Raw genomic sequence first — 20,557 nt, 5'->3', positions numbered from 1 at the left:
TTATACCCTGTTCCTGGGCAGGCTGCCCAACACAACATCCTTCAGTTCAATGACTGCTTCCCACCCTGAGCCATACAGATCATACCAACAAACACCAGCATTTCTGAAATGTGAAGGTGGGAACCCTCCCTGCACGGAAGTGCAGTGGGTGAGTGGACTGGAGATGGGTCTGGAGAATGCAGTACACATGTTGTGGTGCTACCAACAAGTCAGGCGCCATATACTCTGTAGCATGTTGTCATTTGGTAGTCAAATAGCCTCTTGGCAGGTGATGGTGAACTGTGGCACCCAGCTGTGTCAGACTATTTCACACATCAGATAGGTGGCAAAATACTGCTATGGGAAAGAAGAAGGATTACAAGGACAGTAGTCTTCATTTCATGAGATGATGATAAGGTTTCAAATCACTGGCCGTGAATGTGGTTAACTTGTTCCGGTCCCCAATAACTTTGTCAAATTTCCTCTTTAAGAAGCTCAAATATGCCAAGCAATAATTGTATACTTAAAAATATTTCTCTCAAGATGATGATTTTAGTTTGAGCCATGACTACAGAATAAGGGGACTGTGATCTAAACATTAGTACTTGTTGTAGTGTGCCAATTAGTGATATGAGCTTACCTTTACAATGACTTATTTTTTAAATGTCAATTTCCTACTTAAATACCTGTCTTCTTCCTCTTTGATCACGTTTTCCTCACAATCTATCACAGTACACTTTTGAAACACAACTGAACATTTGTGACCAATCACTTGTAGTTACAAAGGCACTGTCAATTTTCAGTATGAATTATGTACTAGATAATTAATATCCAGTGTCAGGTTCTAGCATAAAATTCTGAACAACTGTTTCACTAACATGCTTTAGCACACAATCAATGAAGAATTAATGTCAAAGAAAATTATGAAAAAATGTGCCATACAAGATAACATTAAAGTGATTACATTAACATGTAATTAAGCTACTGAAGAAAGTGAAAATCTCACCTGCTACTACCTCTTCTGCTTGCACCTCTTGTGGCTCCTGAAAAAAAAAAAAAATAAATAAATAATAATAATAATAATAATATGAATAACTTTACATCAACTTAATTTAAAGGTAAATCAAATACCTTAAATGTGCCAGTGGTATGTCATCTCGCTGCACATGCCCTTGTAAGTTGGCAAATTAAATATTGATAGCGAATAGGAAGCAGGTGCAGTGACAAGTATATGAATATGAAATTCTATTAATATGAGACTGATAAAGCTGCATAATGATCCAAGTTAAGAATCACAAAATATTTGAGTTTTAATTGAGCTTAACGGTCTGAATTCCAGCTGCTACATACAGCCACTGTCACAGTGTAGGCCAAGGTGCCCACAAAACGCAAGTCAACAGAATGGGAAAGCAGACCATAGTTGCTAGATGTTTGAAGGCTGGTGTAACGATACTGCCAGTGACCAAAATAGAAGTACAGCATAGTTTGCTGGATCAAACACCCCTCACAATGGCCTGGTGTAGTAGTCCAAAGGATAGTGGAAGGGGAAATGTATAACAGACCATTATAAAATCACAGCTCATAGAGATAGTGATAGGGTCCATCATGACTACATCTGCTGCTACTCGGACAGGAATTTGTGAGTTGATCTTGGTCCCAGAGAGCCATTTGAGGTTCACACACACACAAGAGAGAATGAAATTGTTAAAAGAACTATTACATTATATAAAGCCAGCTTTTTGCTATCCTTAAGAGTTCGATGACACTGTGTGTGCAACTGTTTATAATGAATGCAATTTACCATCATAGAATGATGGTTAAAAACATGGAGAGCACATCTCTGCATGTGAGATGAGTCACTAAATGGCTCAGTCAATCGAGTGACTGTGACATGGCACAGTAAAGATGAAGTGCAAGAATGGAACATTGTGTCGCAGTAATGATTACATTTGTAAGATATTCTACCTGGGCATCGCAACTGGGGAAATAATGTTTCTCAAAGGGTGCCAGGGACCACTGAATTTCTTGTCATCCTTAGAAAGCTTCCTTGTGGGTGTGCACAAAGGTGGCATAGGAATCAGAAAATGGATGTTGTTGTTGTTGTCTTCAGTCCTAAGACTGATTTGATGCAGCTCTCCATCCTATTCTATCCTGTGCAATCTTCATATCCCAGTACTTACTGCAACCTACATCCTTCTGAATTTGCTTCATGTATTCATCTCTTGGTCTCCCTCTATGATTTTTACCCTTAACACTGCCTTCCAATACTAAATTGGTGATCTCTTGATGCCTCGGAAGATGCCTACCAATCAATCCCATCTTCTAGTCAAGTTGTGCCACAATCTCCTCTTCTCCCCAGTTCTATTCAATACCTCTTCATTAGTTATGTGATCTACCCATCTAATCATCAGCATCCTTCTTAGCACCACATTTGGAAAGCTTCTAATCTCTTGTCTGAACTATTTATCACCCACGTTTCACTTCATTACATGGCTACACTCCATACAAATACTTTCAGAAACAACTTCCTGACACTTAAATCTATACTCGATGTTAGCAAATTTCTCTTGTTGAGAAACACTTTACTTGCCATTGCCAGTATACATTTTGTATCCTCTCTACTTCGACCATCATCAGTTATTTTGCTCCCTAAATAGCAAAACTCCTTTACTACTTTAAGTATTTCATTTCCTAATCTAATTCCCTCAATGTCACCTGACTTAATTCTACTACATTCCATTATCCTCGTTTTGCTTTTGTTGATCGTTGTCTTATATCCTCCTTTCAACACACTGTCCATTCCGTTCAACTGCTTTTCCAAGTCCTTTGCTGTCTCTGAATAAACTACAATGTCATCAGCAGACCTCAAATTTTTTATTTCTTCTCCATGGATTTTAATACCTACTCCAAACCTTTCTTTTGTTTCCTTTACTGCTTGCTCAAAATACAGATTGAGTAACACTGCAGAATTTGAAAGAGTATTCCAGTCAACATTGTCAAAAGCTTCATATAAGTCTACAAATGCTAGAAACGTAGGTTTGCCTTTCCTTAATCTAGCTTCTAAGGTAAGCCATAGAATCAGTATAACCTCATGTGTTCCAATATTTGTACGGAATCGAAACTGATCTTCCCTGAGGTCTGTTTCTACCAGATTTTCCATTTGTCTGTAAAGAATTCGCATTATTATTTTCCAGCATGACTTATTTAAAAGATAGTTCAGTAATTTTTCACGCCTGTCATAACCTGTTTTCTTTGTGATTGGAATAATTCGAATTATTCTTGCAGTCTGATGATAGCAAATGACAAATGGTCACTTGGTTTCTTACCATAGATACTTGGACTACTTCAAGCAATGTTCATGTGCTGATGGCATTACAACTAAATTAATCCTTGCAAGACATGACTATATCTCACGTATTTGTAGAAAATGTTGACCAGTCTGTGAGAACAGAATTTAAATTGCATCGGAGTTCAAAAGCTTTCTGACATTAGGAGAGAGGTAGGTTTTTCTGTAAAATAAATGCAAATCTGAAATCAAGAAGGATACAGACCTACATGGCACAGCACATATGGGAACAAACAGCAGACTTCCTGCAATACCAAGCACTTTGCGCATTTGAAATTGATCTAGTCCCCGATAGTGCTGCATTTGTCATGTGCCACTTGCCTCATACTTTGCAGAAGTGCAGAAAATTCAGGCAAGCCACATGTAGTGAACACAAACCTATTCTGATGCCCAACAAATTGTTTGCTTAATTGCTTAAAGCGTGTTTGTAGGGCTTCTAGTTGCACATCTGTATGCTGTCATGCTTGTCAAAAATCACACCACACAGAAATAAAACACACAAAATGGAAAAAGGTAGGGGACTGTCCTAGTGACAAAATACAAACACAATGGTATACATTCATCACCTGCATTATGTTATTGCTCACCTAAATCATCCCTGGCAAACAAGTATTGCTTACAACAGTGACAATATGGTTAAAAGATAGCAGTGGCACATGAAAAACTTATGCTCTCTCAGTTTCTGACTTGCAGACAAGATTTATATCTCAACCATGTGCACAGTGCCTCTGACTTCACAAATGGCAAAGTAGAGCACACATTCAAGGAACAGATGGAATCAAACCAGAAACAAAACAGTGCATCTTCATTCAAATTGACTCGTGTATAAAAGTCTTCATTTTACCTTCTGTGTGTTTAATGTTGCTGAAGATAACTGACATCTCATCTCAATCACATTGTGTTGGATTTGATGAGTATATAACTTGTTGATCCAGAAATTTGGTCACCTGTCAAGATGGACATGTTGCTGGGATCACAAGTTTGTGTGTACATTCATAAGGCAAGGACTCTCTCCATAGGAACTGATCATCCTGTGCTTCAAGAGAGAGAACTGTGTTGGGTTCTGTGTGTCAAAGCAGTATCAAATGGTAGAACACAAAACTTTGTCAAGGTAGCCATTTGTGTTATGCTCTGTGAAGACTTACACTGACTTTCTTGAAGAAACTGAAGGACAGAAGGATGAAATCAAGTCTGAGCCACAGTATCTCAAATCTTGGTGGTACTGTATTCCACTGGCATCACTAACTACTTAGGTTGCTGATATTGATTAGATTGCAAGTTGCAAGCTAAGATCTTTGATCAAAGCACACGTGCGATTGTGCATGTGTGTCCGTTTGGTGGGGCCTGGAGAACAGTTGGCAGGAGTGCATATGGCTGGCAATTTGTTACTTTTGGGGGACTCCCACTATCCAGTGCAGGACAAAAGATACCACTGAAGGTCGAGTCAGTGAGAGAAAAATGGACCAGATTACATGAGGACCAACAGCGGTGCCATGCAAGAAGACATACGGACATTGCACACAACCTGCTTCGCAAGTTACTGGCTTACTCTACAAGCTTAAATTTTATCGCTCCTTGATGATCACAAGTGGGGGTAGGATGCAATAATACCCTGGCTAAAATCCTGCATAGTCACTGCTCCTTCACAACTGAGTCAAGTTTTGAGTTGTTTTGTTATATTTGAGTAAGGTCATATCTGTGTTATCTAGAATTGCATCTGTAATAATAATGCACCTATGAGTGATTCAGTGCATGATCATCAGTAAATGTTATTAATTGCAATTTGTGTTCTGGGTCATGCATCATGCAAGTGTAAGAGTATTCCGTGTTTTAAGTCATGATGGGAATCTACTCCAACACAATCTGTGTCAGAGGCAAAGCAACCTCGGTACATGTGTACACTTGAGCTAATGTATCAGGACGTGCTTAAATTTTTGCTTCTGAATAATACAAATTTTAAGGAGTGTTAATTTGTATCTCTAGTCAGTTGTGCCAAGCATTCACATTTTCTACTTCCTGGCCCTTATTGTGTGAAGCTTTATTTGTGCAGACCACTGTTCCCATTGATGTGTGTCAGCGGGAAATGACATGTTGCTATTCCCTGAACACAGAGCAGAGGTATGTTTGCATTTGGCCATGGCAGCACTTCTGTCATCACGTGGCACCCAGATTGACTGGCAGTATGCTGCCCCTACCAGTCAAACTGTGGGGCCTCGAAGGAAGTGGGGCAGGAACCAGTAATCTGCTATTATTTTATTGATTTATTGAAATCAGGAGATTAAGGCATATTTCCTAAGCCTGAGGTTCCTCCTCATTATGCCTTTAACTACTTGCTTAAACCTAGCATTCTTAATCCTAATTCTCAACACGTTTAGTTTAAACCCTGTTAGCTATCAGTATAAACTGTCAATCGTTACCTCAGTGAATAGTCATTAATTAACCCCACTTGGGGAATTTGGCTGTTTGCTCCTTGTTGACTGTGGTAGCTCTGCTGTAGTTCTCAGCTTATTCTGAATTTGGGACGAATGTTTATTTATTAAAGGCAATTTTTCATGTTTGTCTGCAATGTACAGGTTACTGCTTAAGGGTTATTCTTTCTTTTTGTTGTGTGTTAAACATTGCTGAGGGACCTTCCAACAGCAACAATAAGTGATGTGACTTGCAAATCTTCCTGTGTTTGTATGAATGTTATTCAGTTGTGTAATAGTTACAAAAGCAGCAAGTTCTTAGCACATTTAATGTCTGTCATTGTAAATCATTTAACTCATAATATTTTTGTTTAACCTGCCCAACTGCTGCGACGTTTCCTTGTTTTGTGACCCGTGTACTTCAAATTTCATGCCCTGTTTGGAATGGTACAACTGACAAAATATGGCTTCTAATTAATTAAGCCTGTTCAAGTTTCAACTGTGAATATCGTGACTTTAAGTAAGCTATTAATTTGTAATAATAATAATAATAATAATAATAATAATAATGTTGTAAATAAGAAAGTGTATTACATAAAATAACAAGTTACAAAATATGCGAGTCCACATTCCATTTCTTTTACTTAAAGCTGTTCCAAACCTAGTTGTGAGGTATCAATGTCTTAATTATGTAAGAAGAGCAGCAATGTGACTCACCCATCCTGGAACACACAACTGAAGATTCAACAGACAGATTCATTGTTCATCTTCCATTTCAGGAAGAGCTGAGTTTGTTATTCAATTCTTTCCACAATACAGCAAGATTACTCTATTAAACTGAACAGAAACTTGCAAGACAATCAAAGTTTGTGGAAAGCTACACAGAGTTTATAAGGAAGTATGAAGATTTAAGACATATGGTAATAGTAGTTATGACAGATGCCATTTAATATTGCATGCCGATGAATATTGTGGAGGAGTGATAGATTTGCACCACTTCAGGAATACCAACGAAAGACAATCACATAAAAAATGACTTGTGCCCCCTTCCTTGCAGCACTGTGTCTGTTATAATTAGCTCATGAAGAGAGTGAGCAGAGTGAGGCAGCAAACATTCTCAGTAATCACTTCAGTATGGACCACTTTATCTCAGTTTGTGATACAGTAAGGGTTGAAATTCAGCTCCAACAAGATCTCATGATGATATTGATCAGAAGTTGATCTTCACTATGGAAATGGTACAACAACAGTGCCAAACTATTCAAAAATATCCCCTCTGTGGAGCATGAAACACAACTACTTTTACTGCTTGGTAATGATGAGGATATTAGAACACCTGGTTTATTCTAGCATCCAGCTTATGATCATTCAAAAATTGTAAACAATGTCAAAGCAACACCTAGTATCTGCAGCTTCACTAAACACACACTACTCTGTGACACATAAAACATTTTTAATTTCTTTGGATTAATTAGACACATTGTCATCACATTTGAGATATGTTTGCAATATCTATGGCAGCATAGGTTAATGTGAATTGGGCCCTTGCCCTCAGAGTTTCACTCCTTGTGGCAGACACTATATAGTCAAATTCATATGACATACAGCATGCACATTGATCGTATAATCATTGCAGGAGGGACACCTATCAGCAAACATAAATCAGTACAAGATTTGGATGATCATCCAAATATTTATCACTTGATTCTATTTCATGTATCAGAGACCTACCTGAATATTACTGGAAGCAAATCCCAAAAAACAAAAGTAGCTACACCCTTACTTTTACTTCACTCAGCACAATCTGTGATACATGAGATACCAAACATGAAGTTAGTTTTATTGAATTACTAAGCTACATGTGTTAAAATCTTCACACCCAGAGACAAGATGATCTCTCTATGAAAATCACAAGATATCTATTAAATAGCCACACAAATATCGAAAGAAGATTTTTTTTAAGTTTGTCTGGCTATGATAATAGCAAGAAGTGTGACTACTATCAATGTAGGAATGTACGTCTTGTGTAGTTGCAATAACTAAATATTTTACACAAATTAGTTATCATATCTACTGCTGTGTAACCTAAAACTTGGCGAAAGTTACATGTTTCACAATGTCTATAGGACCGATGAACAATGGCTGCAGCAATAAAGTTATATTTTACTTCATACAGTTGATTTAAACTTTTATTTACTTCAGGAATTTTTTTCTCTTGTGGATGAACTCTGTTGCAAATTTATGAAGAATTTCTACAGAGTGGGAAAACGATAGTTGCACTATTAGGCTTCACCGTACCTGCTGATTTTTGGTTTATTCCTTGCTACCCCATTCCTGTTCAGTGATGTACCTAGCCCATAGATCTGTAAGCACAGTGGCAACTGTCATTGTACCAGGAGAAAAACCTGAAGGTGAGCTGTCATTAGCCAGTATGAAAGTATTGTTTGAGAAAGTTTTTGGATTCTTCAGTACACAATTTTATCTTGACAATTTATTTGAGATAACATTTTGGTAATCAGTGTAAACAAAGTTGCATATGTTGTAGGGGCCAGGAAGGAGTGGAGTGGAGTGCAAAAAAACAATGAGAAAGAAAGTGGAGATGAATAGGATACATAGAAAGGAGTTGATTAATTAAAATGAGGTTGCGAAGGGCAGCACACACAAGGGATGAAAACCCTTGGCTGATGAAATTAGTGAGCACTCTAGGAGGAGGGCAGGAAACTGTGTGACACAAAACCAAACTTGTTTCGCTACTGGTGAAACTCACCCATGCTCTGACAGTCTCACAGGTGCTACCCTCTAGTTTCACTCACCTGAGCAGTAGGAGGTGGAACTTGCTCCTCGACAGGCCCTGATTGCGAGAAAAGAAATTGTGTGTTAATATAAAAACTACTTTATCTGCAAAGGTAAAAAAAAAATAGGTGATTAACTAAGAATGTTACAGTATGACATGATAAAGAACAGAATTATTTCAATCTTTTAGAGTGCTTACTGATCAGTGAATAACTGAGCATCAGATCTACATAATTATGTACAGCAGTGAACATTACTAACCGAGTTCCATAAAGCCAAAACTTTATTCCAGTTGGTGGCTACTGTCTGAAGACTGCATAGTGCAAACAAATTTTACTGTCAACATTTCACATAATTAAGGTCAAAATTTTACAATCCTGTAGTAATGTGCTTATTGAAACAAACAACTTTATTTAGCAGGATTAACTCACTGTGGCAAGTGTAACAGGTAGGAACAGTGTATATGACTGGATATGCAGCCGCACTCATTGCAGGCATTGCCAACATTATATTCATCAAGAAGTTGACAATAAGAGCACTTAGTGACTTGCAGGATACTTCACCCCCAATTTCAAATTATCATGAATTTTTCTCAGGAATACCTCACACAAAGTAATACCAAAAATTTTGATCACTTACCACATTTTTGATGTTCGTGCAGTCAAACTGCCACATCAAACAAATGCAATGCAACCCTTCTTTCTTTATTTACAGATGGGTAGATATAGCCACAAGAAGGCATGGAAGATGATGTGGGGTACTTCTCAGGTGCTTTCTTCACAGGGGTGAGGTGGGAAGAGCTTTGATGGGTATGGCAACAGGATGGAGCAGGAGACATAACAGGAATTAGGTGGACATGGGCGGTGTACCATCTGGATGGTTCCTTACAATTCTGTCTTGTGAAATTCAACAGAGGGCTCTCTGTTGCTGGCATATTAAGAGGCTTGAAACGAACTCAGTATAGCTCATCTTTCCCATGACAGACACTGCATAGTTTCTGTACAGAGGCCCATAACACTGGACAATTTTCCAGTACTCCTGCAATGCACAGCCTTCATAGATCACTGCACAAGGTCTTACCAGCCCACCCAGGTCACAAACTCTACATCAACTATAACTTCAGAGTGCCATGACTATACAAATAAGAATGCAGCCCTCAATATTGACATCGCCAGTGCAACCTACACTTTAGGTGCCTACAGCAGTGCTTCTCAGTTTTTACAGACAGAGTGCTAAAATGGAGAGTAAAGGAATAGTTCTCATAGTAGCAAATATCTTTTTTGTGCATCAGGGCATTCTCTACCTTGCCTTCACTAGAAACCTGTTTCATGCTGTTACACACAAAATGTGTTGCAATGAAGCTCTATTCCCCTTGTCTACTAAGGAACATCTCTCTTCTTGTGCTATTTACATTACTTCTTTGTTTCTGGAAACTTATTACCAGTGTCTTGTGTTCCCGTCAGTAGCCTTCATCTCCGTGTCATTCCACGTCACTATCCTCCTTCAATGATGATGTTGCCCGATTCCGGCATTATTCTTCCAGGTCTGTGCCTCCTGGATGGCACTCCATGAGGATGTCAGTTGTCACATTTTTGGTGCTGTTATAGACAACTTTTCCTCTGAGCACAACAACAACATTGGATACTAGGACACCACTAGTGCAACTTGCAGTGCTCACCTAACACCTTTAAGAATGATTCCCACATTAGTTATAACCTCAGAGCATATCAGAACTATTTTTGTGTTGCTTGCACTAGGAAGCTGCTTCACTTGCACAACATTATCATGTGCCTTCTTTTTTGCAACGAAGCTACAACGGTATGGCTACCTGAGCAAACTAGGTGGGACATGGGATTATGAGTGTGGGTTGCACATGGCAGTTGCCTCCTGGATTCCCTGTAGAGAGTTGAAGCAGGAATACAAATAGATTGGCTTAGGAACAGACTGTAGGGAAAATCTTAATGGGAAATATTTTATAAACAAAGGAAAAGTGATACTGTACATACATTATCATTGGATACTTATTATCAGCCATTCTCTCCACATATGAGATAATATTTCTCCTATTGAGACAGGAAAGGGTCTGAATCGGTGAGAAACAGACAAATGAAGGTGAAGGTGGGAACCCTCCTTGCATCATATTCTATGTTTCTGTGACCCTTCTGGACTCCAACTTAGTTAGTGATGTTTCTCATTCATCCATATCTTCCTATTCCAGCACTGCAGCACTGCTCAGCCCCCATTCTGCCATTGCACGGAGTCTTCAATATTCTCCTTAACTGCTAACACTCCCCCCAACCCCCCCCCCCCCCCCCTCACCTTACCACACAACACATGCTCACACACAGCCAGGTTACCATCATGCTACTGCAGGGCAGCATAGGAGTAGCGACTACCAGCTTGAATGAGTTTTGTGGAAGTTAAGGATGAGTTAAGAGGGAATAACACATGTTCAAATTAAGAAAGCTGGTATGGGTGTGCAGTTTGTAGGACTGGAGATGACCTAGAGAATGCAGTACACATGTTTTGGTGCTACCAACATATCAGGGACCTTGTACTCTGTAGCATGCTGTCATTTGGTAGTCAATTAGCCTCTTTGCAGGTGATGGGTAACTGTGGCACTCAGATGTGTCAGGCTATTTCACACATCAGACAGATGGCAAAATACTGCTTTGGGAAAGAAGAAGGATTACAAGGACAGTAGTCCTCATATGAAGACATAATGATGAGGTTTCAAATCACTAGCCATGAATGTGGTTAACTTGATCTGGTCCCCAATAACTTTGTCAATTTTCCTCTTTAAGATGCTCAACTATGCTGAGCAATCGTTGTATACTTAAAAATATTTCTCTCAAGATGATGATTTTAGTATGAGCCATGACTACAGAATAAGGGGACTGTGATCTAAACATTACTACTTGTTGTAGTGTGCCAATTAGTAATGTGAGCTTGCCTTTACAATGACTTATTTTTTAAATGTCAATTTACTACTTAAATATTTGTCTTCTTCCTCTTTGATCACGTTTTCCTCACAATCTACCACAGTACACTTTTCAAACACAACTGCACCTTTGTGACCAATCACTTGTAGTTACAATGGCACTGCCAATTTTCAGTATGAATTATGTACTAGGTAATTAATATCCAGTGTCAGGTTCTAGCATAAAATTCTGAACAACTGTTTCACTGATATGCTTTAGCACACAATCAATGAAGAATTAATGTCAAAGAAAATTATGAAAAACTGTGCCACACAAGATAACATTAAAGTGATTACTTTAACATGTAATTAAGCTACTGAAGAAAGTGAAAATCTCACCTGCTACTACCTCTTCTGCTTGCACCTCTTGTGGATCCTGCAAAAGAAAAAATAATAATAATAATAATAATAATAATAATAATAATATGAATAACCTTACATCAACTTAATTTAAGTGTAAATCAAATACCTTAAATGTGCCAGTGGTATGTCATCTCACTGCACATGCCCTTGTAATTGTTAATGAGTTGGCAAATTAAATATTGATAGCGATTAGGAATCAGGTGCAGTGACAAGTATATGGATATGAAATTCTATTAATGTGAGACTGATAAAGCTGCATAATGATCCAAGTTAAGAATCACAAAATATTTGAGTTTTAATTGAGCTTAACGGTCTGAATTCCAGCTGCTACATACAGCCACTGTCACAGAGTAGGACAAGGTGCCCACAAAACACAAGTCAACAGAATGGGAAAGCAGACCATAGTTGCTAGATGTTTGAAGGCTGGTGTAACGATACTGCCAGTGACCAAAATAGAAGTACAGCATAGTTTGCTGGATCAAACACCCCTCACAATGGCCTGGTGTAGTAGTCCAAAGGATAGTGGAAGGGGAAATGTATAACAGACCATTATAAAATCACAGCTCATAGAGATAGTGATAGGGTCCATCATGACTACATCTGCTGCTACTCGGACAGGAATTTGCGAGTTGATCTTGGTCCCAGAGAGCCATTTGAGGTTCACACACACAAGAGAGAGTGAAATTGTTAAAAGAACTATTACATTATATAAAGCCAGCTTTTTGCTATCCTTAAGAGTTCGATGACACTGTGTGTGCAACTGTTTATAATGAATGCAATTTACCATCATAGAATGATGGTTAAAAACATGGAGAGCACATCTCTGCATGTGAGATGAGTCACTAAATGGCTCAGTCAATCGAGTGAATGTGACATGGCGCAGTAAAGATGAAGTGCAAGAATGGAACATTGTGTCACAGTAATCATTACATTTGTAAGATATTCTACCTGGGCACCACAACTGGGGAAATAATGTTTCTCGAAGGGTGCCAGGGACCACTGAAATTCTTGTCATCCTTAGAAAGCTTCCTTGTGGGTGTGCACAAAGGTGGCGTAGGAATCAGAAAATGGATGTTGTTGTTGTTGTCTTCAGTCCTAAGACTGGTTTGATGCAGCTCTCCATCCTATTCTATCCTGTGCAATCTTCATATCCCAGTACTTACTGCAACCTACATCCTTCTGAATTTGCTTCATGTATTCATCTCTTGGTCTCCCTCTACGATTTTTACCCTTAACACTGCCTTCCAATACTAAATTGGTGATCTCTTGATGCCTCGGAAGATGCCTACCAACCAATCCCATCTTCTAGTCAAGTTGTGCCACAATCTCCTCTTCTCCCCAGTTCTATTCAATACCTCTTCATTAGTTATGTGATCTACCCATCTAATCATCAGCATCCTTCTTAGCACCACATTTGGAAAGCTTCTAATCTCTTGTCTGAACTATTTATCACCCACGTTTCACTTCATTACATGGCTACACTCCATACAAATACTTTCAGAAACAACTTCCTGACACTTAAATCTATACTCGATGTTAGCAAATTTCTCTTGTTGAGAAACACTTTACTTGCCATTGCCAGTATACATTTTGTATCCTCTCTACTTCGACCATCATCAGTTATTTTGCTCCCTAAATAGCAAAACTCCTTTACTACTTTAAGTATTTCATTTCCTAATCTAATTCCCTCAATGTCACCTGACTTAATTCTACTACATTCCATTATCCTTGTTTTGCTTTTGTTGATGGTTGTCTTATATCCTCCTTTCAACACACTGTCCATTCCGTTCAACTGCTTTTCCAAGTCCTTTGCTGTCTCTGAATAAACTACAATGTCATCAGCAGACCTCAAATTTTTTATTTCTTCTCCATGGATTTTAATACCTACTCCAAACCTTTCTTTTGTTTCCTTTACTGCTTGCTCAAAATACAGATTGAGTAACACTGCAGAATTTGAAAGAGTATTCCAGTCAACATTGTCAAAAGCTTCATATAAGTCTACAAATGCTAGAAACGTAGGTTTGCCTTTCCTTAATCTAGCTTCTAAGGTAAGCCATAGAATCAGTATAACCTCATGTGTTCCAATATTTGTACGGAATCGAAACTGATCTTCCCTGAGGTCTGTTTCTACCAGATTTTCCATTTGTCTGTAAAGAATTCGCATTATTATTTTCCAGCATGACTTATTTAAAAGATAGTTCAGTAATTTTTCACACCTGTCATAACCTGTTTTCTTTGTGATTGGAATAATTCGAATTATTCTTGCAGTCTGATGATAGCAAATGACAAATGGTCACTTGGTTTCTTACCATAGATACTTGGACTACTTCAAGCAATGTTCATGTGCTGATGGCATTACAACTAAATTAATCCTTGCAAGACATGACTATATCTCACGTATTTGTAGAAAATGTTGACCAGTCTGTGAGAACAGAATTTAAATTGCATCGGAGTTCAAAAGCTTTCTGACATTAGGAGAGAGGTAGGTTTTTCTGTAAAATAAATGCAAATCTGAAATCAAGAAGGATACAGACCTACATGGCACAGCACATATGGGAACAAACAGCAGACTTCCTGCAATACCAAGCACTTTGCGCATTTGAAATTGATCTAGTCCCTGATAGTGCTGCATTTGTCATGTGCCACTTGCCTCATACTTTGCAGAAGTGCAGAAAATTCAGGCAAGCCACATGTAGTGAACACAAACCTATTCTGATGCCCAACAAATGGTTTGCTTAATTGCTTAAAGCGTGTTTGCAGGGCTTCTAGTTGCACATCTGTATGCTGTCATGCTTGTCAAAAATCACACCACACAGAAATAAAACACACAAAATGGAAAAAGGTAGGGGACTGTCCTAGTGACAAAATACAAACACAATGGTATACATTCATCACCTGCATTGTGTTATTGCTCACCTAAATCATCCCTGGCAAACAAGTATTGCTTACAACAGTGACAATATGGTTAAAAGATAGCAGTGGCACATGAAAAACTTATGCTCTCTCAGTTTCTGACTTGCAGACATGATTTATATCTCAACCATGTGCACAGTGCCTCTGACTTCACAAATGGCAAAGTAGAGCACACATTCAAGGAACAGATGGAATCAAACCAGAAACAAAACAGTGCATCTTCATTCAAATTGACTCGTGTATAAAAGTCTTCATTTTACCTTCTGTGTGTTTAATGTTGCTGAAGATAACTGACATCTCATCTCAATCACATTGTGTTGGATTTGATGAGTATATAACTTGTTGATCCAGAAATTTGGTCACCTGTCAAGATGGACATGTTGCTGGGATCACAAGTTTGTGTGTACATTCATAAGGCAAGGACTCTCTCCATAGGAACTGATCATCATGTGCTTCAAGAGAGAGAACTGTGTTGGGTTATGTGTGTCAAAGCAGTATCAAATGGTAGAACACAAAACTTTGTCAAGGTAGCCATTTGTGTTATGCTCTGTGAAGACTTACACTGACTTTCTTGAAGAAACTGAAGGACAGAAGGATGAAATCAAGTCTGAGCCACAGTATCTCAAATCTTGGTGGTACTGTATTCCACTGGCATCACTAACTACTTAGGTTGCTGATATTGATTAGATTGCAAGTTGCAAGCTAAGATCTTTGATCAAAGCACACGTGTGATTGTGCATGTGTGTCCGTTTGGTGGGGCCTGGAGAACAGTTGGCTGGAGTGCATATGGCTGGCAATTTGTTACTTTTGGGGGACTCCCACTATCCAGTGCAGGACAAAAGATACCACTGAAGGTCGAGTCAGTGAGAGAAAAATGGACCAGATCACATGAGGACCAACAGCGGTGCCATGCAAGAAGACATACGGACATTGCACACAACCTGCTTCGCAAGTTACTGGCTTACTCTACAAGCTTAAATTTTATCGCTCCTTGATGATCACAAGTGGGGGTAGGATGCAATAATACCCTGGCTAAAATCCTGCATAGTCACTGCTCCTTCACAACTGAGTCAAGTTTTGAGTTGTTTTGTTATATTTGAGTAAGGTCATATCTGTGTTATCTAGAATTGCATCTGTAATAATAATGCACCTATGAGTGATTCAGTGCATGATCATCAGTAAATGTTATTAATTGCAATTTGTGTTCTGGGTCATGCATCATGCAAGTGTAAGAGTATTCCGTGTTTTAAGTCATGATGGGAATCTACTCCAACACAATCTGTGTCAGAGGCAAAGCAACCTCGGTACATGTGTACACTTGAGCTAATGTATCAGGACGTGCTTAAATTTTTGCTTCTGAATAATACAAATTTTAAGGAGTGTTAATTTGTATCTCTAGTCAGTTGTGCCAAGCATTCACATTTTCTACTTCCTGGCCCTTATTGTGTGAAGCTTTATTTGTGCAGACCACTGTTCCCATTGATGTGTGTCAGCGGGAAATGACATGTTGCTATTCCCTGAACACAGAGCAGAGGTATGTTTGCATTTGGCCATGGCAGCACTTCTGTCATCACGTGGCACCCAGATTGACTGGCAGTATGCTGCCCCTACCAGTCAAACTGTGGGGCCTCGAAGGAAGTGGGGCAGGAACCAGTAATCTGCTATTATTTTATTGATTTATTGAAATCAGGAGATTAAGGCATATTTCCTAAGCCTGAGGTTCCTCCTCATTATGCCTTTAACTACTTGCTTAAACCTAGCATTCTTAATCCTAATTCTCAACACGTTTAGTTTAAACCCTGTTAGCTATCAGTATAAACTGTCAATCGTTACCTCAGTGAATAGTCATTAATTAACCCCACTTGGGGAATTTGGCTGTTTGCTCCTTGTTGACTGTGGTAGCTCTGCTGTAGTTCTCAGCTTATTCTGAATTTGGGACGAATGTTTATTTATTAAAGGCAATTTTTCATGTTTGTCTGCAATGTACAGGTTACTGCTTAAGGGTTATTCTTTCTTTTTGTTGTGTGTTAAACATTGCTGAGGGACCTTCCAACAGCAACAATAAGTGATGTGACTTGCAAATCTTCCTGTGTTTGTATGAATGTTATTCAGTTGTGTAATAGTTACAAAAGCAGCAAGTTCTTAGCACATTTAATGTCTGTCATTGTAAATCATTTAACTCATAATATTTTTGTTTAACCTGCCCAACTGCTGCGACGTTTCCTTGTTTTGTGACCCGTGTACTTCAAATTTCATGCCCTGTTTGGAATGGTACAACTGACAAAATATGGCTTCTAATTAATTAAGCCTGTTCAAGTTTCAACTGTGAATATCGTGACTTTAAGTAAGCTATTAATTTGTAATAATAATAATAATAATAATAATAATAATAATGTTGTAAATAAGAAAGTGTATTACATAAAATAACAAGTTACAAAATATGCGAGTCCACATTCCATTTCTTTTACTTAAAGCTGTTCCAAACCTAGTTGTGAGGTATCAATGTCTTAATTATGTAAGAAGAGCAGCAATGTGACTCACCCATCCTGGAACACACAACTGAAGATTCAACAGACAGATTCATTGTTCATCTTCCATTTCAGGAAGAGCTGAGTTTGTTATTCAATTCTTTCCACAATACAGCAAGATTACTCTATTAAACTGAACAGAAACTTGCAAGACAATCAAAGTTTGTGGAAAGCTACACAGAGTTTATAAGGAAGTATGAAGATTTAAGACATATGGTAATAGTAGTTATGACAGATGCCATTTAATATTGCATGCCGATGAATATTGTGGAGGAGTGATAGATTTGCACCACTTCAGGAATACCAACGAAAGACAATCACATAAAAAATGACTTGTGCCCCCTTCCTTGCAGCACTGTGTCTGTTATAATTAGCTCATGAAGAGAGTGAGCAGAGTGAGGCAGCAAACATTCTCAGTAATCACTTCAGTATGGACCACTTTATCTCAGTTTGTGATACAGTAAGGGTTGAAATTCAGCTCCAACAAGATCTCATGATGATATTGATCAGAAGTTGATCTTCACTATGGAAATGGTACAACAACAGTGCCAAACTATTCAAAAATATCCCCTCTGTGGAGCATGAAACACAACTACTTTTACTGCTTGGTAATGATGAGGATATTAGAACACCTGGTTTATTCTAGCATCCAGCTTATGATCATTCAAAAATTGTAAACAATGTCAAAGCAACACCTAGTATCTGCAGCTTCACTAAACACACACTACTCTGTGACACATAAAACATTTTTAATTTCTTTGGATTAATTAGACACATTGTCATCACATTTGAGATATGTTTGCAATATCTATGGCAGCATAGGTTAATGTGAATTGGGCCCTTGCCCTCAGAGTTTCACTCCTTGTGGCAGACACTATATAGTCAAATTCATATGACATACAGCATGCACATTGATCGTATAATCATTGCAGGAGGGACACCTATCAGCAAACATAAATCAGTACAAGATTTGGATGATCATCCAAATATTTATCACTTGATTCTATTTCATGTATCAGAGACCTACCTGAATATTACTGGAAGCAAATCCCAAAAAACAAAAGTAGCTACACCCTTACTTTTACTTCACTCAGCACAATCTGTGATACATGAGATACCAAACATGAAGTTAGTTTTATTGAATTACTAAGCTACATGTGTTAAAATCTTCACACCCAGAGACAAGATGATCTCTCTATGAAAATCACAAGATATCTATTAAATAGCCACACAAATATCGAAAGAAGATTTTTTTTAAGTTTGTCTGGCTATGATAATAGCAAGAAGTGTGACTACTATCAATGTAGGAATGTACGTCTTGTGTAGTTGCAATAACTAAATATTTTACACAAATTAGTTATCATATCTACTGCTGTGTAACCTAAAACTTGGCGAAAGTTACATGTTTCACAATGTCTATAGGACCGATGAACAATGGCTGCAGCAATAAAGTTATATTTTACTTCATACAGTTGATTTAAACTTTTATTTACTTCAGGAATTTTTTTCTCTTGTGGATGAACTCTGTTGCAAATTTATGAAGAATTTCTACAGAGTGGGAAAACGATAGTTGCACTATTAGGCTTCACCGTACCTGCTGATTTTTGGTTTATTCCTTGCTACCCCATTCCTGTTCAGTGATGTACCTAGCCCATAGATCTGTAAGCACAGTGGCAACTGTCATTGTATCAGGAGAAAAACCTGAAGGTGAGCTGTCATTAGCCAGTATGAAAGTATTGTTTGAGAAAGTTTTTGGATTCTTCAGTACACAATTTTATCTTGACAATTTATTTGAGATAACATTTTGGTAATCAGTGTAAACAAAGTTGCATATGTTGTAGGGGCCAGGAAGGAGTGGAGTGGAGTGCAAAAAAACAATGAGAAAGAAAGTGGAGATGAATAGGATACATAGAAAGGAGTTGATTAATTAAAATGAGGTTGCGAAGGGCAGCACACACAAGGGATGAAAACCCTTGGCTGATGAAATTAGTGAGCACTCTAGGAGGAGGGCAGGAAACTGTGTGACACAAAACCAAACTTGTTTCGCTACTGGTGAAACTCACCCATGCTCTGACAGTCTCACAGGTGCTACCCTCTAGTTTCACTCACCTGAGCAGTAGGAGGTGGAACTTGCTCCTCGACAGGCCCTGATTGCGAGAAAAGAAATTGTGTGTTAATATAAAAACTACTTTATCTGCAAAGGTAAAAAAAAAATAGGTGATTAACTAAGAATGTTACAGTATGACATGATAAAGAACAGAATTATTTCAATCTTTTAGAGTGCTTACTGATCAGTGAATAACTGAGCATCAGATCTACATAATTATGTACAGCAGTGAACATTACTAACCGAGTTCCATAAAGCCAAAACTTTATTCCAGTTGGTGGCTACTGTCTGAAGACTGCATAGTGCAAACAAATTTTACTGTCAACATTTCACATAATTAAGGTCAAAATTTTACAATCCTGTAGTAATGTGCTTATTGAAACAAACAACTTTATTTAGCAGGATTAACTCACTGTGGCAAGTGTAACAGGTAGGAACAGTGTATATGACTGGATATGCAGCCGCACTCATTGCAGGCATTGCCAACATTATATTCATCAAGAAGTTGACAATAAGAGCACTTAGTGACTTGCAGGATACTTCACCCCCAATTTCAAATTATCATGAATTTTTCTCAGGAATACCTCACACAAAGTAATACCAAAAATTTTGATCACTTACCACATTTTTGATGTTCGTGCAGTCAAACTGCCACATCAAACAAATGCAATGCAACCCTTCTTTCTTTATTTACAGATGGGTAGATATAGCCACAAGAAGGCATGGAAGATGATGTGGGGTACTTCTCAGGTGCTTTCTTCACAGGGGTGAGGTGGGAAGAGCTTTGATGGGTATGGCAACAGGATGGAGCAGGAGACATAACAGGAATTAGGTGGACATGGGCGGTGTACCATCTGGATGGTTCCTTACAATTCTGTCTTGTGAAATTCAACAGAGGGCTCTCTGTTGCTGGCATATTAAGAGGCTTGAAACGAACTCAGTATAGCTCATCTTTCCCATGACAGACACTGCATAGTTTCTGTACAGAGGCCCATAACACTGGACAATTTTCCAGTACTCCTGCAATGCACAGCCTTCATAGATCACTGCACAAGGTCTTACCAGCCCACCCAGGTCACAAACTCTACATCAACTATAACTTCAGAGTGCCATGACTATACAAATAAGAATGCAGCCCTC

The 20,557-nt window shown here is 38.4% G+C and overlaps 1 protein-coding gene across 1 annotated transcript in view; it reads right to left on the bottom strand.

Moving 5' to 3' along the window:
* Positions 1-944: 944 nt before the first annotated feature.
* The window catches only part of LOC126355264 (chaplin-A-like), a 79,257-nt gene continuing 59,644 nt past the window's right edge, over positions 945-20,557 (bottom strand). Inside the window, exons 10-13 of the mRNA XM_050005552.1 lie at positions 19,420-19,457; positions 11,846-11,882; positions 8,547-8,584; positions 945-1,022 (exon numbers count right to left, since the gene is read on the bottom strand). Coding sequence (XP_049861509.1) covers positions 945-1,022; positions 8,547-8,584; positions 11,846-11,882; positions 19,420-19,457 — 191 coding nt within the window. The remainder of the gene's footprint in view (positions 1,023-8,546; positions 8,585-11,845; positions 11,883-19,419; positions 19,458-20,557) is intronic.

The sequence above is a fragment of the Schistocerca gregaria genome, chromosome 3, assembly GCF_023897955.1.
Source record: "Schistocerca gregaria isolate iqSchGreg1 chromosome 3, iqSchGreg1.2, whole genome shotgun sequence".
Taxonomy (NCBI): Eukaryota; Metazoa; Arthropoda; class Insecta; order Orthoptera; family Acrididae; genus Schistocerca; species Schistocerca gregaria.
Note: the sequence above shows the minus strand (reverse complement) of the source record. Positions and strands in the feature narration are given on the sequence as shown.